The sequence below is a fragment of the Athene noctua genome, chromosome 22 (assembly GCF_965140245.1).
Source record: "Athene noctua chromosome 22, bAthNoc1.hap1.1, whole genome shotgun sequence".
Taxonomy (NCBI): Eukaryota; Metazoa; Chordata; class Aves; order Strigiformes; family Strigidae; genus Athene; species Athene noctua.
This window is the reverse complement of record NC_134058.1, coordinates 6,142,947-6,162,509: the sequence shown is the minus strand read 5'-3', so window position 1 is coordinate 6,162,509 and position 19,563 is coordinate 6,142,947. Positions and strand designations below refer to the sequence as shown.

The following is a 19,563-nucleotide window of genomic DNA, read 5'->3' as shown; positions in this document are numbered from 1 at the left end:
TGGGCGCGGTAGGCGGGGGGCACCCGCCGAGGAATGAAACCAGCGAGGGCGGCACCGGGGGCGTAAGGGTTTATTTAATGCGAGTTCCCCTGGTTGAAACCGTACATCCCGTGAGACAGACTCGTTATTAATTCCAATCCGTACTGGGCAGAGGAAAGTCACAACAAAGTAAGTGAAAAAAACCCCACAAAACCTGCTGAATAAATACATACACCTTTTCGACATCTTCTCAACGATTGGCCTATCAAGTCCCTTCATTTGGTAACAGATAGTTCTGGATTTCACATAACAATATTTATTATTGTTTTGCTTTTCAAACCGATTGTCCCTGCCTGGATTTTTCTCCCTTGGGCACGCCTGACCGTGTAGCCTTGAAATAGACCTAAAAAGCAGTGGAAAGCATCAGAAAAAGGTCTGTGTCACCTTCCCCAGGTCCATTCAAATTGCATAAAGTCCCCTGCCACAATTCACACCTCTAAAGCTATTCTGCCTGCATTAATGTGGCCCATCCTAGACTAAGGGGCTCTATACCTGACAATTAGTAGAAGCTGGAGACACAGAGAGCTAAAAGGAAGATTTTTTAATTTTTTTTTTTTTTTGCAAGGACAGTCATGATGTGAATTTACTGCTCGTGAAACATACGGGTCTGGCAGAACCAGAGCATAATGGTGTCTGATAAGCAGAGCAGGTATGTCACAGGCAAAAAAGGTTTCTCACCTTCCCTCTCTAACCATGGGCCATAGACAGATTTTTATACTATCAGCTCACCACTCAGCTCTTTCCAACCACTCATTTCTATCAGCTTCAACCCCACTAGAGAACTGTCTGCAGTGGAGTGTTTTGGTTTGAAATCTCAAATAATAGAAACACTGACTAATAATTTCCTCTAAGTACCAGAGAACAGCTCTTTGATGGCCCATTCAAATTAGATGCAAAGAAAATTATCAAAACAATCTCTGAGAACTGGAATGAGGCCAAAGACCAATGGGGCTTCTGGGTTGTTACCCAGAGACTGATTAGAGCTTTTGACAATTTTAACATGGGATAAAACAGAGACAATTCAACAGTGGAGCCCTCCTGACTGATCTATTTGTTCTCAGTCTTCCACGTCTTAGATTTTATCTACGCATACCAACATGGTCTGGGTATGCATGCTCCTTTTAACTGCAGTAATAGAAGACAGGGAAGCTATCTTTTATCTCTTCAGTCTAATCCCAGAGGTAAAGTATCATTAGTGGACCTTCATTTAGCTAAGTGGAAGCACCTATATTGCCACTGCTGCTACTCTGAACTTTGTGATATGCTTCCAAGGACTGCAAAGAGGTAAGGAATCAGATGATCTTCAGAGCTGCATGTGGTATGACATTTAACTGTTATGACTTGTGGAGTCAGCTCCCTGATTGGTTTATATTTGGAACAGTATCCAGGAATCATTGTCTAATGTCCAGTCCTGTATATGCTGAATGATGAAAATGGGCTTCCAGCTACTTGGAGAGACAGCTTGTGACTTGCCTCCAAAAAGCTGGATTTCCAGTCCAAGAAAGCATTTTTGTAAAGCCAACCAACCAGTGAAGGTTCAAGTAAATCGCATTTCCAAGAAACAGCGGATGACGGGCAGAATCAAAAATGAAGGCACAAAATCTCCTTCCAAATTCTACAGCAATATTCCTAGATATTACCTGCAGTATCAGAGAGGGAGATCTTCCAGTAGTGGAGTCTTAAAATATTGTTAAAAACCAATATTCAAAGAGCTTTGATCAATGCCTTAGAAACTGTCAGCAGCATTCCCTGTTTCCACTCAAAGTCAGCAGTGAGCAGGACCAGGGAAAGGTCCTTCCTGTGAAGCATGGCTCTAAGGGTCAAGAAAGGACACTGCGATATAACGGGTTCCTTTGGTAGTTGGAAGACCTTCGTGATAGTGAGTCAGGCGTCCTGGATGCATCAGGGTCCACCCTTTCCGTGGAGCTCGAATGGAGCAATTGTAGCGCAGGAACCGGCAGCCTCCTCCCTGATGGAGACAAACCAGACACATCAGCTTGGTAAAAACACCTCAGGGAAAGGGTCTCTGCCTTCTCCTGGCAGCCCTTCTGAAAGGTGTTTGAGGGATCTCCTATGTTCTGATGCATTTAAAAATCTTTTTACCCTAGACAAGTCATTCATTGCAATCCTTAGTGTGAAGAAGCCAGATATGGATAAAGAAAGTTTTCCTCTGCCTGGACTGCTCAAGGGGCTGTACTCCATTCTTGACACACTTGCGAACACTTACCTCATAGTCTATTCCAACTCTGTTCAAAGCAATGTTAATGGTAAAGGTGGAAGCGTCATGATGGGGCATTAAAGAGGGCTGCTCGTCAGGTTTGTAGCGAACCACAAAGGCTAGCTCAAACTGAGTCTGCAGGAGAGAAGAACAAAGTGCACATCTGTTACAGGGCTATAGTAGTCCACGGCTACTGAGTTGCAGAGCAGAGCATAATAATTAAATTGCATCCCACTGCTAAGAGAGAAATGCAACAATAAGACAGGAGAATGTCACTGGGATATTGTGTATTTCCTGATGTGTATACTTATGTCATACTCCAGGGTCAGTTCCTCCACACTGGGAAATAGTATGCATATAGCTAGAGGATTCTAGTAGGCTTTTCACAAAGTTGCAACTGGAGGAGGTGTTGAGCTGGCCACAAGTTGTGATGCTAAGGTATACATACCTTGGTATAGTATCCTGGGTACAGTTTCTCTGTGATGGGTGCAATATAGTCCAGAAGAAACTTATACCATTCTCTTTCAAAGCCAATTTGGTTCATGTGTATGTCAATAGTTGGAACATTCTCATATCCTCCTTGTATTCTGCTGTCCTGAAATAGCATCATGAAAAAACCTGTAAGGATGGGAACCCTGCACTTGTTGGTTCTGGTAACTACAAATAAATATGATGTTTATTTATCAGAATTTCCAGGATGGAAAACTCATTTCAAACAATAATTAAAACCTAAGGTAAACAATATCACCATCGGAAGGGCTGAACACTGTAGCTTCAGGGGACACTAAAGTGGACTCAGAAAAACTAATTCAGATTTAAGAACACGTGCAAAATCACAGAGTTAATCAGGAACAAAAGTATTGCCTCCAGTTTTCTGGTTTAACTGTGGGATCTAATGCCTTCCTAAAGGAGGCACTGCTGCCACCAAACATGCATGGGTAATGGTATGACACAGAAATCAAAAAGCTCCTGCTTTTTTCTTACCGTGTTGTCACCTGTGGACCACTGGCCATAATGTTCCATTTCTTCCACCAGCTCATCACAGGCAGTGTCAGTGAATATGGGGAACCAGTACACATCTGGGCAGGGCTGCAGGAAATAGACAGGTGAGAACAGCAGAAACAAGGACAGGTGCTCAAGGCAAATGGAGTAAACTGATTGTAGATCAAGTCAGTTTAAGTGGAAAGTAACTAACATACTGAGGATAGAAATTTGTCTTGTGATTTATGTGCCCCACTTCCACCAAAGAGAGCTGGAGATGTACTTCTAGAAGAATGATTTGGCTCTAAAAATACTTTCAAGGTCATGTTTCCTCTGGATTTCAAAGACTATGAGGTTGTGCTGAACTCCTTATTCCTGAGAATGACCACAGTGATGATACAAGCATTGTCCTGATGCTGATCTCCTATTCTGATGGATAAGAGTGATGTTTTCTTACCATTTCTACCAATTTCCCTTTCAGAGCTGCTGTGTAGTTTTCATGGATGTACTTTTCTCTCCAGTCCTGCAGTTAAAAGATAAGCAAACCGGTCATTTCTATGGGGCCTGGATAAAGAGGCAATGAAAGGTCAGACACTTGTGCAGCAGTATTTCACAGGCTTTGAAGATGCAGATATTATGAAACACATAAACACCCTCTTTTCAAATTCTGTGACTACATTCCTCATCCCCCCTGAGAGACATCGTTATTACAAAGCCTGGACCTTCCTTACTGGTGAAGCCAGTCATCAAGTCTTCACATGCCACATTGCTAAGCCTGCTGAGCATGCAGGTTCTCTCACCTCAGGATTGCTGAATATTTGCCAGAGGTCATTGTGGAGGTGAGTTGTCTGATAATTCTCCAGGGATAGTATGTGTCCAAACTGATGCCGGTTTGTCAGGTACATAAAGACTCCCTGCAGGACAGAGGGAAACAATCAAGCTTTGTTCCCAGGCCTGACATTTCTGTGAGCCACTAAGAAATACAAGCACTGGACAGTCCCTCACAGATGATGGCTCTGCCCAAGCTGTTCATTTATGCATTCTTTCTCCCGTGGGCCTTCAGTTTAATTCCCACCCTGGGTATGAGGAACTTTGAGAGGTTATAGTCAGAGACGGTAATTCTGTACCTCTTGTCAGCCAGGGTTGGAAGCAGAGGAGAGCAGCTGCTGTGAGATTAGGTTCTTCCTTCTTACCCTGTCAACCCCATTTAGAACACCCCAGAATAGGCACAAGAACGAAAATGTTATCCACATTTAGTGGTCGCTGGCTCTGTATGGTTTCACAGCAAAAGAGAAATCCCACACTGTTCCAAGCCTGCATAGTACTGAATAACACCAGTTCATCCTGTCCCATGCCCCAGCAAAGCTGAATGCCTTGAAACTACTTAATCTTGTCACCTCCACCCTGGCACGCAGGTCTCCCCTGCCAGCCTCTCTCTCGACTGACCTGATTTCGAACGTTGTGGCAGAAAGCCATGTCAGCATCCAGCTTGCCACTGTGGAAGAGATCTCCCTGGTCAAGCTCTGACCGCAGAGCCTTGGCTTTAACCATGTAAACACTGCTGATGTAGGGAACGTTCCAAAGCCCACTGAAACACAGGGGTAGGAGAGTAAGACTTGAAATACCACTAAGAGAGAAACTGCTGGAGCTGACAGGATGGCAGGCAGCACTGCAGCTTCAGCCAGGCTTGTCTAAATGAGCCAACTCAGAACAGTAGGGAGAAACCATACCAATAGGGATTGTCATTCCAGGAAAAATCACTTATATTGCCCAGAGCTTTTAAGCTGCACAAATGCTAGTCCACTGTGAAAGTAATTAATTGCTACCGTGTGTTTTTGCAAGGAAAATAATGGCTTGAATCTCTTCCCAGAGAGATCAACATTATTTTTTCAGTGATTTAAAAAAACTGAACCAGCCAAAATTGCATAAGCTGATTTCCAGCGTTTATCGCACATATAATGGCCTAAAAAAAAGAGGGCCTCTCAAGAATATGAATGAACCATCAACTGTATTTTGTTAATCTTTCATTCAAGGATCACCTGGTATTTTATGAAGATTAACTGATAAAGATTAAACAGCACTTTACAGGATTTTAAGGATCACACTAACTATAATCCACAGGTGAAAAAGCATGATATGAATAGGATGAAGTGATTTCAGCAGAGTCCCTATAAAACCCTGTAAAAAAAATCTGCCCAAAGTATGTATCACACCTGCTCAGGGGAGAACATAGAGCAGCTTCCAAATGGGAGTACAGACTTCTTTTCCTTTTCTATACACAAAGGCAGTTGTGCTCTCTAGTTCTTTGACATTAGCTAGTTTGATGATAATGTGCTGCAGCAAGCTTTACATTTGAGGGATTATATCAGTAAGAAGCTTTCTCTGCATACTCACACCCTCCGCCTTTGAACAATATCCACATAATCTTCTGAGCGGGCATAGTATCCATCAGGGCTCAGCGCTCCCCAGAAATTCGACCACAGCTTCTCATGACGGCTTACCAGTGGGGCAATCACCAGCCTGTGAGCACAAAAGAAAAAGGAATTGCAGGACAGGATGTTACCACAGGAAGAAAAAGAAAAGATTTACAAACCACAGACTCTCCCTTATTTCCAGGGCTGCTGCTTCTGTTAACTCTGTTGGAATAAAATTCCACATAAGAAAGGGCAAATGCGGTCACAATCTCCTCTCCAACTGCACCCTGCAGCAGGTCTCTTAAAATCCGATTTGTTCTAGTGAATATATAAAGACAAAAACTAGGGATGATTTATATCCACTGCCTAAAATCCAGAGATAACAACTACAGTTAAAAAAGACTAAATAAGAGGTGTTTGCCTAACTTTCTACCTCTGACACAATTCTCCTAGGGCCTTACACATCTCAGTGAGGAAAGAGCTCACTCTATTCTTCATGGGAAAGATGAGCAGTAAGGATTGCTCAGACCAAAGAACTCACTTGTTCTGCTCGATCAGGATCCTTAGAGTCTCTGTGTTCTTCAGAACTATCTCAGCATCCAGGCTAAAGTAATAGTCACAGTCAGGATCCTTTCTGCACAAATCCCTATAGCCAGAGAACAAGAAAAGTCACACCAAAATCCTCCTACAACAGAGCAAGACAAGGGACAGAACACAAGGAATTCCTTCACCTTGTAGTCTAAAGGTTTTCTTCTGGGTGCTCAGAAATCTCAGTTTAATGTAATAGTCCAGAGGCCTAGCATAATATAAGCACACCAGATTCAGTATCCAATAGCAGGCACTGAGACACAGCCAAAATCACATTTAGCAAACTGTTTCCTCAGCTCGGACTGAAGAGGTTCCCATTTATCCAGACTTGAGCTCAAATTCACATCTTCTGATCACAGAGAGGAAGATACCCTGCCACTAGCTCTTAGTTTTACTACTCCACCCCTCCTCTTCAGAGATATAGGTGCATATTCTTTGCAATCTACAACTGGCATACAGACTGCTTGATGAGGGCAGGAGGTACAGGGCTATCCTTCTAACAGAGCAAAGGACTAGGGGAACTTTGTTTTTGAAACTGGAGAAAAGGAGCTGGTATTGAAGCTGATTTTTTTCCCAATAGATAATGGGCATGGGGAGTTAATGCTAGGAAAATTGAAAGAAAAGGGTTACTGAAAGAAGAGAAGCATCCACTTGACAGTGATGATCCTCAGAAGAAACAGACTGCCTTAGCTTGGACACAGGCTGACTCTGCTATGGCCTCTTCACTTACATGCCCAAGTTACGTGCCTCAGCATTCTCCACCTCATCATCTGGTCCAATCACTTTGATGGCGAGATATTCTTGGCCATGGTCTTTAACAAAAGAGTCCACCTGCATCATGTGATGTTGCTCCTATGCCAAAGGAAAAATAAGGAAAAACAGATAAATAAACAGGATGAGCCTGTCTCATCCCAGGCTGCTCAGCCTCCTGTTGTTGAAAATGCCAAGCCAGACGAACAACACCTCTTCCCACTTCCACATCTGTACAGCTGGATGGAGCTATTTTATAGGTGCCATTGCAGATAAGCACTGGGATTGCAGAGCCTGGAAGTCCAGTCAGAGGTTGCAAAGGTGCCTGGAGTACAGGAGGAAGTACACATTTCTCCGCATTTGCTAAAACCATCACGGGACAACTTTACTTACATGGTTGTGAATGAAGAGCTGGATTCGTTGCTTTGGGTAATGAAGGTTACGAAGCCGCAAGAAAAACTGGGAGAGGAACGGGGTGGGCTGCTCGATGAAAATGCCTATCAGAATCATTGGCAATGCCTCATCCTACATTCAGTGAGAAGAAGAGAGAAGGGGTGGCTCATGTACCACATCAGACACATAAGATCCTATTGTAAGACCTGAAAGCACTGAATGGACATCAGCCTTACCTTAAACCCTGTGAGGCTTCGCAGACCTTCATCACACACAGTGCAGCCAGTCTCAAATGTCCATATTTGAGGAACGTAGTTTCCCAGGTAGTTCAGCTGCAGCTGCAAAAGGCAATTTGCCACGTTACGCATTAAAGGGCAGGGGAGTTTCTTTGCATTCACCCCAGTGCAAGATCATATTTCATCAGAACTTCATTTACCTTCTTCTTGGACTAAAGAATCTGAAAAGCGTGACTGCCTGAGGGCTCAATTACACGTTCATCTTTGAACCAGACCCATCTTGCTGCTATGGACATGGACCACTTACTGTTTCTCAAATATAAATGCACACAGGAGAAGTCAGTATATAGGAAGACAGTAACCTGATACACTCAAGCCTCAAGGGTCACTTTGCAACAAATACATAACAAATTTTTCTCTCAGGATGCCCACTTACCTTGGTGGGTCCATTTCCATGAATCACCACAGGCAGTGTGTCATACAACAAGTTTCTTGCTCTCACTCGTGAGTTTTCAAACTTCAGAACTACCTCATCTGGAAATGACATTCCCATCATGTTATCAGGAGAAGGCTTTTATTGATAATTAGCAGCACAATGCCTCAATTCTAGTGAACAACTGCTGAAAGATGAAAGCATGAAGGTGGATAACCATGCACAAGTTTAAGAGCTACAGACCACATCCAGAAAGGAGAAAAAAAATGTTCAAAATGATCCTGTGAGGTAGCAGGAGGATGGCTGGGCTGGCAAATACACCTTCTACTGGGAACTGGCAGAAGCCACCCACACTGAAACAGTCTTTCAAATCTGGCATTGACAAATTGTGCAGTGAGGAAGGCTATCGATGGCCAGGGAGGACTCAAGCAAGCCCTTCTCACCTAAGCATCCTAGGTACCTGCTGTCTCTCTTTTTCACCCCTGACAAAAGTCCACCCTGCTGGCACAGATATCCAAGATGTCTCAACACAATCACACAAAATCCTTTGGAAAACAGACTAGTACAGGCCCAAGCTCCAGTCTATCACTGCTATAATGAGCACAGAAGTCAAAACTACACTGTTGTTATAATCTTTTACCTGGCTGGAATAGAGACGGAGTAGTGCAAGACTATAAACTGAAAATATTAGGCAGTAGTGTCAGGAGAGTAAGTGAATCACTTTTGCCCAGGACTAGCAAAATCAATCAGTGGGTCAAGTTAGAAGCCTGGTACGGTCAGTGAGTGCTCACAGGCAATGTCTGGCTGCATCTCACCTTCTGTGGCATTCCAGACAGTTCTGAAGCAGAAAGACAGGCAAGCCCTAGGCACCTTGTGTGTTGTTACTTGCACTGAAAGTCCCTCCCAGTTTCAATCCCCAAGGCTAATGCAATCCGACATGCTTGGAGATCAAAGTGGCAAGGAGGTGTACAATGGAAAACCTGACCTGCATTCCCCCCGGTGAAGAGGGAATTGCAAGGCAAACCTGGTTGGTTGCAGTGGAAAAGCAAATAAATCCCAGCAGCGTGGCAGACACTTTTTAGTGAAGCTTATTCTGCAGGGACAGGAATTTCTGAAATTTAATCCCTTCAGCCATAACTTTATTCCTGCTGTCAGCATGCAGTTGCATTCCAAGGAGAAATGAGCTTCCTTCTTCCATCTCACCTAATGCTCCATTTAGGTTTTGGAAGATCCGGCTTCTTTGGTCTAGACTGATGTTGATACTTTCCTTTAAAAGAATGAGATAAATAACATTAATTAGAACACAAGTGAGCATCCATTCTTTACATGTGAGAGATCCTATGCTGAGCGAAGATCTATTACATTCCTATAATAATTTCCATATTCTCCAAGCTCTAAAGCCTAGAACACTCCCAGCTAATCCTCATTTCCACTTGATCTGGGTCAATTTGTCATTTTATAAAACAATATAAACATATTATATTAGGCAGAACCATGCAAATAAACATTTTAAAGCTGCTCTCTGTGTGCCAATAATAATACGCAGCATATTAATGAAGCACACTTGTAGCAGTGTCATATAAAACCCACGTATAATATGCAGGAGTGCCAAGATAGCAAAAACATCTGCTGTGAAGAGTTTCTTGCCATCTAACCACAGGGCAAGCGTTACTCCAAGTGTTGCCCCAGGTACCAGTGTCAAACCAGAACACAGTAAGGGTGCAATCTTTGTTTTTATCCCCTGCTGCAAGTGACACTCTGAATGGATTTTTGTCAGACTAAAACCCTGCTTTGATTTAACAGAGTTCTGTGTCCCTCCAGGCATCCGTTAAGATTGATTACTGGAAAGGACAGCAGGGTGCTAACATCCGCTGTCTAAACGCCAAGCCAGTGGAATTACTCAGCCTTTGTGTGGCACAGGGCCAGAACTGCAGATGAGAACATTAAAGGAACTGTTCATGCTAAAATATCATGGGCCATATTCAGATTCGGGGAAGTAAAAAAGTGCAGCTGTTCTGAATTTTTTACCAGCCCTGCTGGTGAAAAAGTGCAACTTCTCTAATCAGTCTGAAAGCAGTTTGTGCTTGACTTTACCGTTACAGATTGACTTCTTAGTTCTGCTGCATCTGTGGTGTCCCTCAGGGACAGAGTGCACTGTGTAATGCAGAACTGTGAAGGGACAACGGAAGCAGAATCACCCTGTGGGCTGGATGATTCGGCCAGCACACCACATGGTGCTGGAATCACAGTGACGCTTCCAGGGTCCTTTCCAGGCTACTGTATGATGTTACGTGGCATGCTACATAGGCTGACGCACATTTTGTCGGCCAGAATCTGGAGGTGTTTGCTGAAGGCCGTGGCAGCCCCTTTGTTCCATCAGGGCTACCCACTGTGATGCCCACGGTCCCTGTCCTGTGGCACCACAGCAGCTAAAAGGCTGTGAACCTTGGTCCCTTTCATCAACTCGAATCTGCTCAGGCTTCATCTGCCCCTTTACCAAAAACATGCTTTAGTGCCAAGTTGGCCATCTCTAAGTCAGCACTATGCTCTGCAGGGAAGATATAAAGTCTGGGTTTCACATCCCCTGGGAGGAGGCCGGTTAGTTCTGCCACACTCAGTAGCTTTAAACGTCAGCACATACAGATACTGGTATGAGTTTCCAGTAAGACTTGTTTTAAGATATCTATCTTCCCAGCCACATTTTAAGCTTAAAGATAAAAACGGCTAATAACAGAACAAGGAGGTAGTGACTAAAATGCAAATTTTCAGAAGGGAAATGGGTAACTAGGCATACTACTGGCCTTTTCCATCTAAGGATGCCAGAGCATCAATATAATTAAAAAATTATAAAAAATTAAGCATCAATACATTTGTGATGAACTTCTTTTACTGTCAACAGGGATACTGCACAGAGGATGAAGAGCAATGCTTCTCCTCCTAATCAAAAAAAATCTAGCTACACCTACTCTTTTTTCTGGATCCAAGAAGACATTCGTATAGAAGAGCTGATCACTGTCATCATCCTGTCCTTTCCACTCCTCCACAAGCTTCTTCAGGTTTGGAGCATAACCTATGAATCCTGTGGGAATAAGTATGAAGAGATGTTTCAACCCAGACAACCAAAAAAGGGAAGTATTCCTGTATACACATACTCTCATTTCTTTCACACAAAGTCTCACTCCACCCTGCGTTGCTGCAGAGATGCTCCAGCTTTCAGCAAAGGCAGTTCCCAACATGGAATGACACCAGGATCAAACCTGTAATCTTCAGCTTCAGAAAAGCTCAGATACCCACACCCTGAATGACAAGTCTCACTGAAAAGGGAGAAGGGATAGAGAGCAGGTTCCTATCCTCTACAGGCAATCCATAGCTATGTCCTTCAGGTAAAAGACAGGAGCACTGTTAGTCTTTCCATTACAGCCAGTTATGCAGAGGGCTTCAGTTTGCACCATCTTCTATAAAGGTGCTTTCCACACCTGGTCGCTTGCTACTTCTAAGAGGTTCTCAGCTGAAAGAAGATTCTGTGTCTTACCTCCAGAACCCAGGAAGCGCTTTCCATCTCGCACCTGAGGGTACTTGGCTTCCAGCTTTCTGTCAGGATAGATGTAGTTCTCTGCTGAGAAGACCACCTTGCTCTTGGCCTGTCTGAACTTCTTCAGAAGTTCTGTGGGGCCCGAAGCAAAGAGTACATCATAGCTAGAGTAAAGGACAGACAAGAAAGGGACAGAAAAGAATGGAGTCAGAAAAACATGTCAGCGTGAAAAGTTTCTAGAAACAGCCAATTCTTCAGGAATCCCTTTCATTTAGTTCTGCTTCACAGTATGACATTTTTTGTCATAATTATAGCTAATTAAAGTGCAATCTTATTCATAGAGTGGAAGGTGTTACTTTTCACTGCAGAAGATTCCACACTGGCTTGGGGCAACTGACACCTGTTCTTAGTTTTACAAAGTTTTCATTGATGATAAAAACAAATCTTCCAAGCCGCAAAACCTGCTGACCTCTTCTTGCTTTTCCCCCATTTGGAACTGTGAAGCCCTGGTGTCCTCACTATTTGTAACAACTCTATTGGAGGAAGATTTACTCTGCCATTCCTTTCTAGATTAAACAAACCCACAGGTCATGCTTTTTACATCTTTTTGGCATCCTGCCACTCTCCACTGAGCTCTCTGCAAATCTTCAGGAGGAACCTATACTGGACACCAGTCACTGGATGATGCACTGCAGCTGCTGTCTCTTCAGTACGGGGTAGAACTGACTAATTCCCAGTCAACACTCCCAGAATAAGACCTGCATTTTCTGCAAGAGGATTTGCATACTTCAGACTCATTCCGGTGAGTAAAAAGTTGCTCATTCCAGAGGTAATTCACTCCCAACTTCTCTAAACACACGTAGACACTCAGAGCTGCAAAAGATGATCTCCCTGCCATGGGAGCTAGAGGCAGATAAGAGCGATCCCAGCCCTGCCTGTTGCTGGGCATATGAAAAGACACTGAGACTCCAAACCATCCTTTTCCCTCTTCACATTTCTCTGGCAGACTAATTCTTGGCTCTCAGGATTGTGTTGCAGGCTGCCTCACCTTATAAAACAAATAATTCTGGTAAGAAAGGCCTGCCTAGATCCACAGAAATTGTCTGCTCATTCTCTGCAGATAGGGGCAGCCAAATTCCACTCTGGCAGAAACAGGTATAATGCTATCAACTTTATGCAAAAGTTGGAATCAGCCTATTCTGATCAGACCTTTCCAGCTGCCACGGATGCAGCTCAGGCAACTGCAGAAAATTCAAGGGTTTAAAAACAGAGGAGGTCTGGACACACCTTCCACAAATGAATTCTTAATTAATTTCAGTTCATTTCCCCTTAGTAAGAACCTGTTCAATCACCCTTATGATTCAGTTCATGGCAAATACTTTCCAACCCTTTACCTTTCTACAAAAAGGATGATCAAGTCTTCCTTATCCGCATACTGCTTCAAAGCTGATTTCAAGAGACGGACCTTCTGCCCACCTCCCGCTGGCTTCTTGTCATCTCCACCCTTCCATTCCTCATCCAGCCCCAGCACCTAAAGAACGACAGGCACAGGGTCTACTGAACATGTCACTTGCCCAGCAAGACTCACAGGAAAGGACCAGAACCCACAACTTTACTGGTCCTGATAATTCCCTGTGCAAATCACAACCAAAAAAACAGCATCAGGACAGATGGATTAGGTATATAAGGCAGCCTTTGAACTATTCTCTGGGATGGACAGTCCAAGCAACATGTAGCACAGTAACAAAGCACTCTCAGCAACAGCGACAGGAGCACACTCTGTACTGCGTGTTCTGGCAATGCAATAGAAAAGTGCCATGGGGCTCCCCTGAGCAGGAGTTGTGGGTTTCATCTCAAGCCAACACTCAGAATGGAATAAAAGACTGCTGCAGAAATGCCCCAGTCACAGTATTTTTCAGCCAGCTGAGTAGGTGTGTCCTCTCTTTTAACTTTTAATTAATCACTTTGTGGACAGGTCTTATCCATTTCACACTTCAAAATTCCCTCTGACCAACCACCACTGGGGCTGCTAGCCATCACCTGGACTTTGTAGTTGAAGAATCGGGCTGATCTTCTAAAGCGCTGGAATCCCTCAGTCTGCTTGGTGGCAACAGTAAGGACCAGCAGGTTTTCTGCATATAGGAGAAAGCAGAGACACAGTCAGCTTGCGTTGTTTTCATAACCAGCTGTTCCAAACCTAACGAAGAGGCTTTACTATTAGATACTGAGCCAAGGTAGGGATCGATAGTCTTAAAGATTCTTGACAGATTTGACAAATGGAAGTCAAAAATCCAAACACTGAGAAGCGGAGTGACTTTCCCCAGTACATTCTTTAAGTTGATTATGAATCCAGGAGTCCCAAATTTTGGGCAGTCAGTCACTGCTGTTCATGGACACAGGTTACATCTGTTCTATGTGACACTGACAGACGTCCAGGTTCCTTTTAAATGAGGCAAGGGAGACAGTCTACCTGTGGAGCTACCATATCCTACTGATAACAAAACAGCTTGCTTACACCTCTCTGCACTCTACAATGTTAAGCAATATAGGTGTTCTCGCTGCCCACAAAGCTTCAACCTCAAGAAGAAAACCTGCTTCAAATGCTACTTGTTTGCTGCCTGGATTTTCTTGGCACCAATTCATCAAAGATTTGTAGACAGAAGAGAAGAAAGTGTGGATGTAGCCAGTGTTTTACTAGAGGAACTAACTATCACAGGGGACAGAACATGGCAAAGGTGCTCTCAAATTTCAGTGCTTGATTGAAGAATGCAAAACTAATTGCAGCACAAGCAAGATTGTTCCTTTGCAGCGGAGATCAGAACTTGGTCCTGGGTATAAAATGAGAGATTATGTAAAGACACAATTTAATTGCCTGAGTTATAAGCTAGAAAAAGAAAAGATAATGTATTAACTGGTTTTTTGCCCTGCTATTAAAAGCTACATTTCTCTCGCATATGAGTATGAAGGAAATTAAACTTGAAGATAAAAAATAGAACTACTACAAAATGCCCATTTGGAAGTCATCCATTTAGTGCAATTAGCTTCCTGTTCCCCACAGAGTTGCCTTTTTGTTACTCAGCATTGACTGGGTATAGGGAAGACCAAAATTAGGCTGAATGTTATTATTCACTCTCCATAGCTGCTCCAATTTTCTACTGCATTCCTGAGGCGTCTTCCAGATTTTTTCATACATACACAATGCGAATTTAATTCTGACATAACTTTCGTTTACATTCTCCTTCCAAACTTTCTTTTCATTTCCAGTCCCTTAAAAATGACAAAGCTAAATCCTGAAGCTCTCTTTCAGAAGTTCCTCTGTTGTACCACTAGAATAGGATTTTTATATAAAAGCTCTAGCTTCTTCATTGTGATGATTAAATGCTATACTTCATCTTACACTTCTGCTTAAGTAGGAATTTGTATAGGCTCTGGCAACAGTGTCTAAATATGAATACTGGCCATCTGATTTGAACATCAGAAAATACCAGGAAAAACTGAAAGCACATTTTCTTGGCTTGAACAGGCTTCTTTTGGAATTATGATTTTTTTTCAATGGATGTACCAGATGCACCTTCCTAGGGTACCCAAACCGATATTCTCTCTTAGAGAGGACAGATCTAGGAGCCAAAGTCCTAGATAGACCCGACAAAGGCAGCAAATGTGAAAAATAAGTGTAAGACTCCAACTTAGGAAGAAAGAAGATGTTCCCAAGGAAATTCCTAAAATCCTTTACCTGCATCAGAATAAAAAGAGAGATTGAGAACAGTTAATTGAAGGTCAGTTCTAATTGTATTTTGTTAGACATTTAGACAGACAAAGGGAGTGATAAATAAAAGAACACAAATGCTGCATTTGTGCAGTTTTTAAAGGCAGATTCTTAGACATATGAAGTGCATTCCTAATCCAGCCCCTCCAGCACACTCCAGGTCCCTGTGTCCTGTCCAGTCAAAGGGTACAAATAAAGAGCAAAATATGTATCTCCTCAGGGAATATGTTAAAGCCATATGTTAAAGTTCCTAGCCACACAATGGCATGCAGAAAACCATGGTGACCTTAGTATATAGCTCTAAGCTCATGGTTTCTCAGAGGGTGAAGATCATACTGTCAGAGAAGAGGAGGGCAAATGTGGGCTTGCCAGAAAGGAATGTAAAGACAAACATCAAATTCTAGTACCTGAAAGACAGGAGAAAAGCATATGATAATGATAAGAGAAGGAAAGAAAGAAATGAGCCTGACTGCTCTGCAATTATTTCAGCCTGAATTCTCAGGCATCTCACATTAAATAGACCACTGATTCATTCTCATGCCTCCACCTGAAGAAGGCAACAAACTGTTTATGATACGACTGCCAGAAGTCTGCTGGACAAGATGGGAGAGCTCAAGGCTCACAGGGGTGAACAGGAAGCGGTGTCCTATTTCTAAGACAGAAAAGGTTTCACTGTGCAGCGTGTGAATGCACTGGAGCATGGAAAAGCCAGCAGAGAGACAATTAATCTCCCCAGCAGAATTTCAAGTTAGAGATTTCCTTCTCATTACTGGTCTGTGGGGGTAGGACTCTAAGAGGCATTAAGTTCAGTTTTTGTTCTGAGAAGTCTGCAGTAGCAAGAGCTTTCCATCCCAAGAGACATTCCTTCAGTCCAGTACTAGAGGCTTGTGCTGAGCTATGCTGCCTCTTGCTCCTTCTCCTTTAACCCTTTTTTCTCTTTCTCAAAGATTTTGCTGAACACTGGTGCAGCTGATGCTAGGTATTTCTAGAGACAGAGCAGTAAACCCTTTTAGTTTCAGTATCATATGCAGGCATTTTAAAACCTCCAGAAGCAGATTTATGGTTCCCCATTTTCCATGTCACAGTTACTTTCCATAGGCAGAAATCATAGCCTATTCTGTTAAGCTGGGCCTCCTGGGCCCAGAGACTCCTTGGGACATGCTGACAATTAGGCATCATAAAAATACATTTAATAATGGTATGGGTGCAAAATATGAACACTGTTGTTAACAAAGCAAGCACCGGACTAGGAATGAGGAGACCTGGACCATACTGCTAGCTCTGCTATGCAGCAAGGAGTCAATCTGCCTCTGTTTTTCCATCTGTGGAATGGTAAGAGAGGACATTCACCACTTTTGTGAGGGTTTTGGAACACTACAGATGAAAAGGATCCTGTAGGGACAAAGCACTGGAACAGGGACTCTGATACCAACACCACGGTGAAATGACTGGGCAGACTTCTGAGTTTTTACAAAGTGTAAAAATCAGTGACAAGATGAGTTCAGTAACAAAAAATTTATTTACTTCTGCTCTGACTCTACAGGGAAAGCACAGCTGCAGCTGCATTTTAGGACAAGGAATGAATTTATCCCTAGGCTGTGCTTTGGGAAATCTTACTGTGCCACTTCCTGTTAAGATAGCGTGTAAGAGAATACCATTAATACAGGGATCAAATAGAAAAAAATCAGTGCAGGGTAATATAATCTCTGTATTAAATTTACATTTATGAAAATTTTCTTTTAACTAACTTTTCTTTTAATTAACTACAAATAACTATGCTTAGAGCTTTTGCACAGATCTAAAAGAACACAGGAGAGAGAAGATAGGTATCGTTATTCTCGTATTACTCTGTGGAAGCAGAGGCACAGAAAAGGTAAGGCATTTTTTCTTCGAGCCATGCCAGAAGTGACGGGTTCATAAAACAGTTAATTCTAAATCCCCCTTCCTAACCAACACACTCCATTCCTTTTTCCCAGCACTCAATTTTATATCTCTAGTGCGCTTTAACACCTTACCAAAACCATGGAAAATTGGGGTGTGTAAGGAAGGCAGGATAGCACAGAGAGATTATTTTCTTCATTTGCCTGTTATCCTAAATGCTGAAACTAATTCGATTTAGTTATGCCACTACAGCTAAAGAACTCCCAACACTCCCATGGATAAACATGAACTGTATTAAGAAATATATATAGTAAAGGTAATTATACCAGAATCGTGTATTGTGAAGGGAAAAATTCTAGGTAACAAGATGAAATCTCCTCTTAATTGCCACTTCTCTAATGAAAACAATTATCCAAACTTCTCTGTAAAGTGACAGTGTGAGAACCTCTTTGTCAGCCTGCAGTCGTTCTGTAGCGGCCCCAATCCTCTACGGTTCTACCAACTACTCCTCAGAGCATCTACTAACAGTTTACGCGGGGACAGGGCGATGTTGTTTTAGGAGCATCCTGGCTCTCAGGTCACTGCGTGGCCCGTCTGGGACCAACCGCTCCCTGTTACCTAATTCCTGAACTGAGTTCAGAAGCAGGAAGGGCTGACCCAGGTGGGGCGCAACCCAAGGGAGTGCGAGGACTCCGCTGGGGTGCAACGGTGTCCGAGGCTCGCCTCGCACCACTCGGAGCTGCCCGCGCGGGAACTGAGGCGCTGAGGGGGCATGTGCCGAGGACCCCCCCGCCGGCGCGGGAGCCGGCAGCAGCCTCCCGATGCCGCCCAGGGGCTCGGGTCGGGCGCTGCCTCCAGCGCTAGGGGCGGCGGGGGCACCCCGGGCGGACACCCCGCAGCGGACACCCCCCCGCACCCCTCCCCGTTACCTTCCTGCGCGGAGGCTCCGCCGCCCTCCGCCCCGAGCAGCGCCAGCACCGCCCAGGGCAGCAGCACCGCCGGAGGCACCATGGAGGCGACTTCCCCGCCTGGATCCCGGCCCGGGAGCCGAAGCGACCGGCGGCGCAGCCTGCGGGACCCGCCCGGAGCCGCTCCGCAGGGACCCGCCGGCTCCAGAAAGCTCCGGGGGCTGCCGGAGCCTGTGCCACGCACCAGACCCGCCCGGCGGGGACGGGCGGAGGAAGCGGGGAGGCGGCGGCTCCTCCTCCCGAGCCGCCCCGGCCCCCGCGAGGGGCGGGCAGGCAGCTGGGGCCGGGCCGGGAGGGGCAGCGGGAAGCTGGGGGGGCCGCGGCGTGTGCGGAGCGGGGCGACGGCTGCCCGGTGCGGGGCCGCGGCGCTGCGGCAACTTCACGCGGGGCGCGGGGTCCCGCACGCCTCGGGCCGGGTTCACCGGGCGAGGGATCCGCAGGGCAGAGACCCGCGTTCAGCGGGCGTGAGCCGGGCGAGGGGGACGGGGCTCGCTCTCTGGCCGGCTGCAGTTCTGGCTGACACAGTCAGGAAGCGTGAAAAAAGCAGACCAGGAATGGATTATGCACGGCTCTGGAAACTGGGAGCCCTTACCGAATACCTTCTTTCCACCTGTCATCTCGCCGCATGCTTTTTCTTGGCGAACACAAAACCTGTCGCCTATACAAACTGTTTTTCTCTGGCTATACATACTTCTTGAAGTCTTACATTTATCTTTGTCCTTGTGCTGGGTTTTCTTGCTCTAGCCCCAATGACTTACCTATGCATCTTTTTTCTAGTTTACTCTGCCTAACTTCGAGAAGAGGCAAAATAAACCCGTCTTACAAAATTACCTCTTTTTTAAATAGGGTTTAGGGTCATTTTTATAGTGCAGTGATTTAGATGCAGGGAAACCCTTTTGAGCCTGCAGGACACCAGAGGAGGAGCTACCACTGACCATACATGAGGCCTTGAGCAACACATTATTTCTACTGAAGCAAATATCTAGAAGCAACAGTGCCATTTTCTTAGGCACTGCGTATGAATAAACCCAACTTAGCTTCCATTACTGAAAGCAACATTAAGAGATTACTTACTTTCTCTCTCCTAAGGTGTGAGCAGTAGTATTTCCTCATCTGCAAAGAACTCACAGAATGTAAAGATTAGGTGCTCTTCTGGAAGACATTAAGTAGATGGGAAGCAACATTGGGGTGTACTACTGAGAGAGGCACCGAGTCCTGGGTCAGACCTGAGCTCGGCCCATGCAGCACATGTTGCAGTAGGAAGGCAAGGTGTTGGGGAGAAAAAAGCGGTACTGAGTGGCTTAGCAGAGGCATGAAAAGCAAAGGACGCGTGCTGAGCAACAGTGTGGGTTGTGCACTGAGAT

General features: G+C 44.6%; 1 protein-coding gene across 1 annotated transcript; it reads right to left on the bottom strand.

The window, feature by feature from the left end:
- Window positions 1-54: 54 nt before the first annotated feature.
- Window positions 55-18,397, bottom strand: PLOD1 (procollagen-lysine,2-oxoglutarate 5-dioxygenase 1). The gene is made up of 19 exons (XM_074924934.1): window positions 18,161-18,397; window positions 13,625-13,716; window positions 12,979-13,115; window positions 11,585-11,748; window positions 11,019-11,131; window positions 9,256-9,319; window positions 8,056-8,153; window positions 7,620-7,721; window positions 7,384-7,515; window positions 6,971-7,092; window positions 6,194-6,298; window positions 5,633-5,758; window positions 4,685-4,826; window positions 4,039-4,152; window positions 3,696-3,761; window positions 3,242-3,346; window positions 2,706-2,852; window positions 2,267-2,392; window positions 55-2,008 (listed from the first exon to the last, which is right to left on the bottom strand). The coding sequence occupies exons 1-19, from the start codon at window positions 18,240-18,242 to the stop codon at window positions 1,853-1,855; spliced, it is 2,193 nt and encodes a 730-aa protein (XP_074781035.1). The 5' UTR covers window positions 18,243-18,397; the 3' UTR covers window positions 55-1,852.
- Between the last annotated feature and the right edge of the window lie 1,166 nt (window positions 18,398-19,563).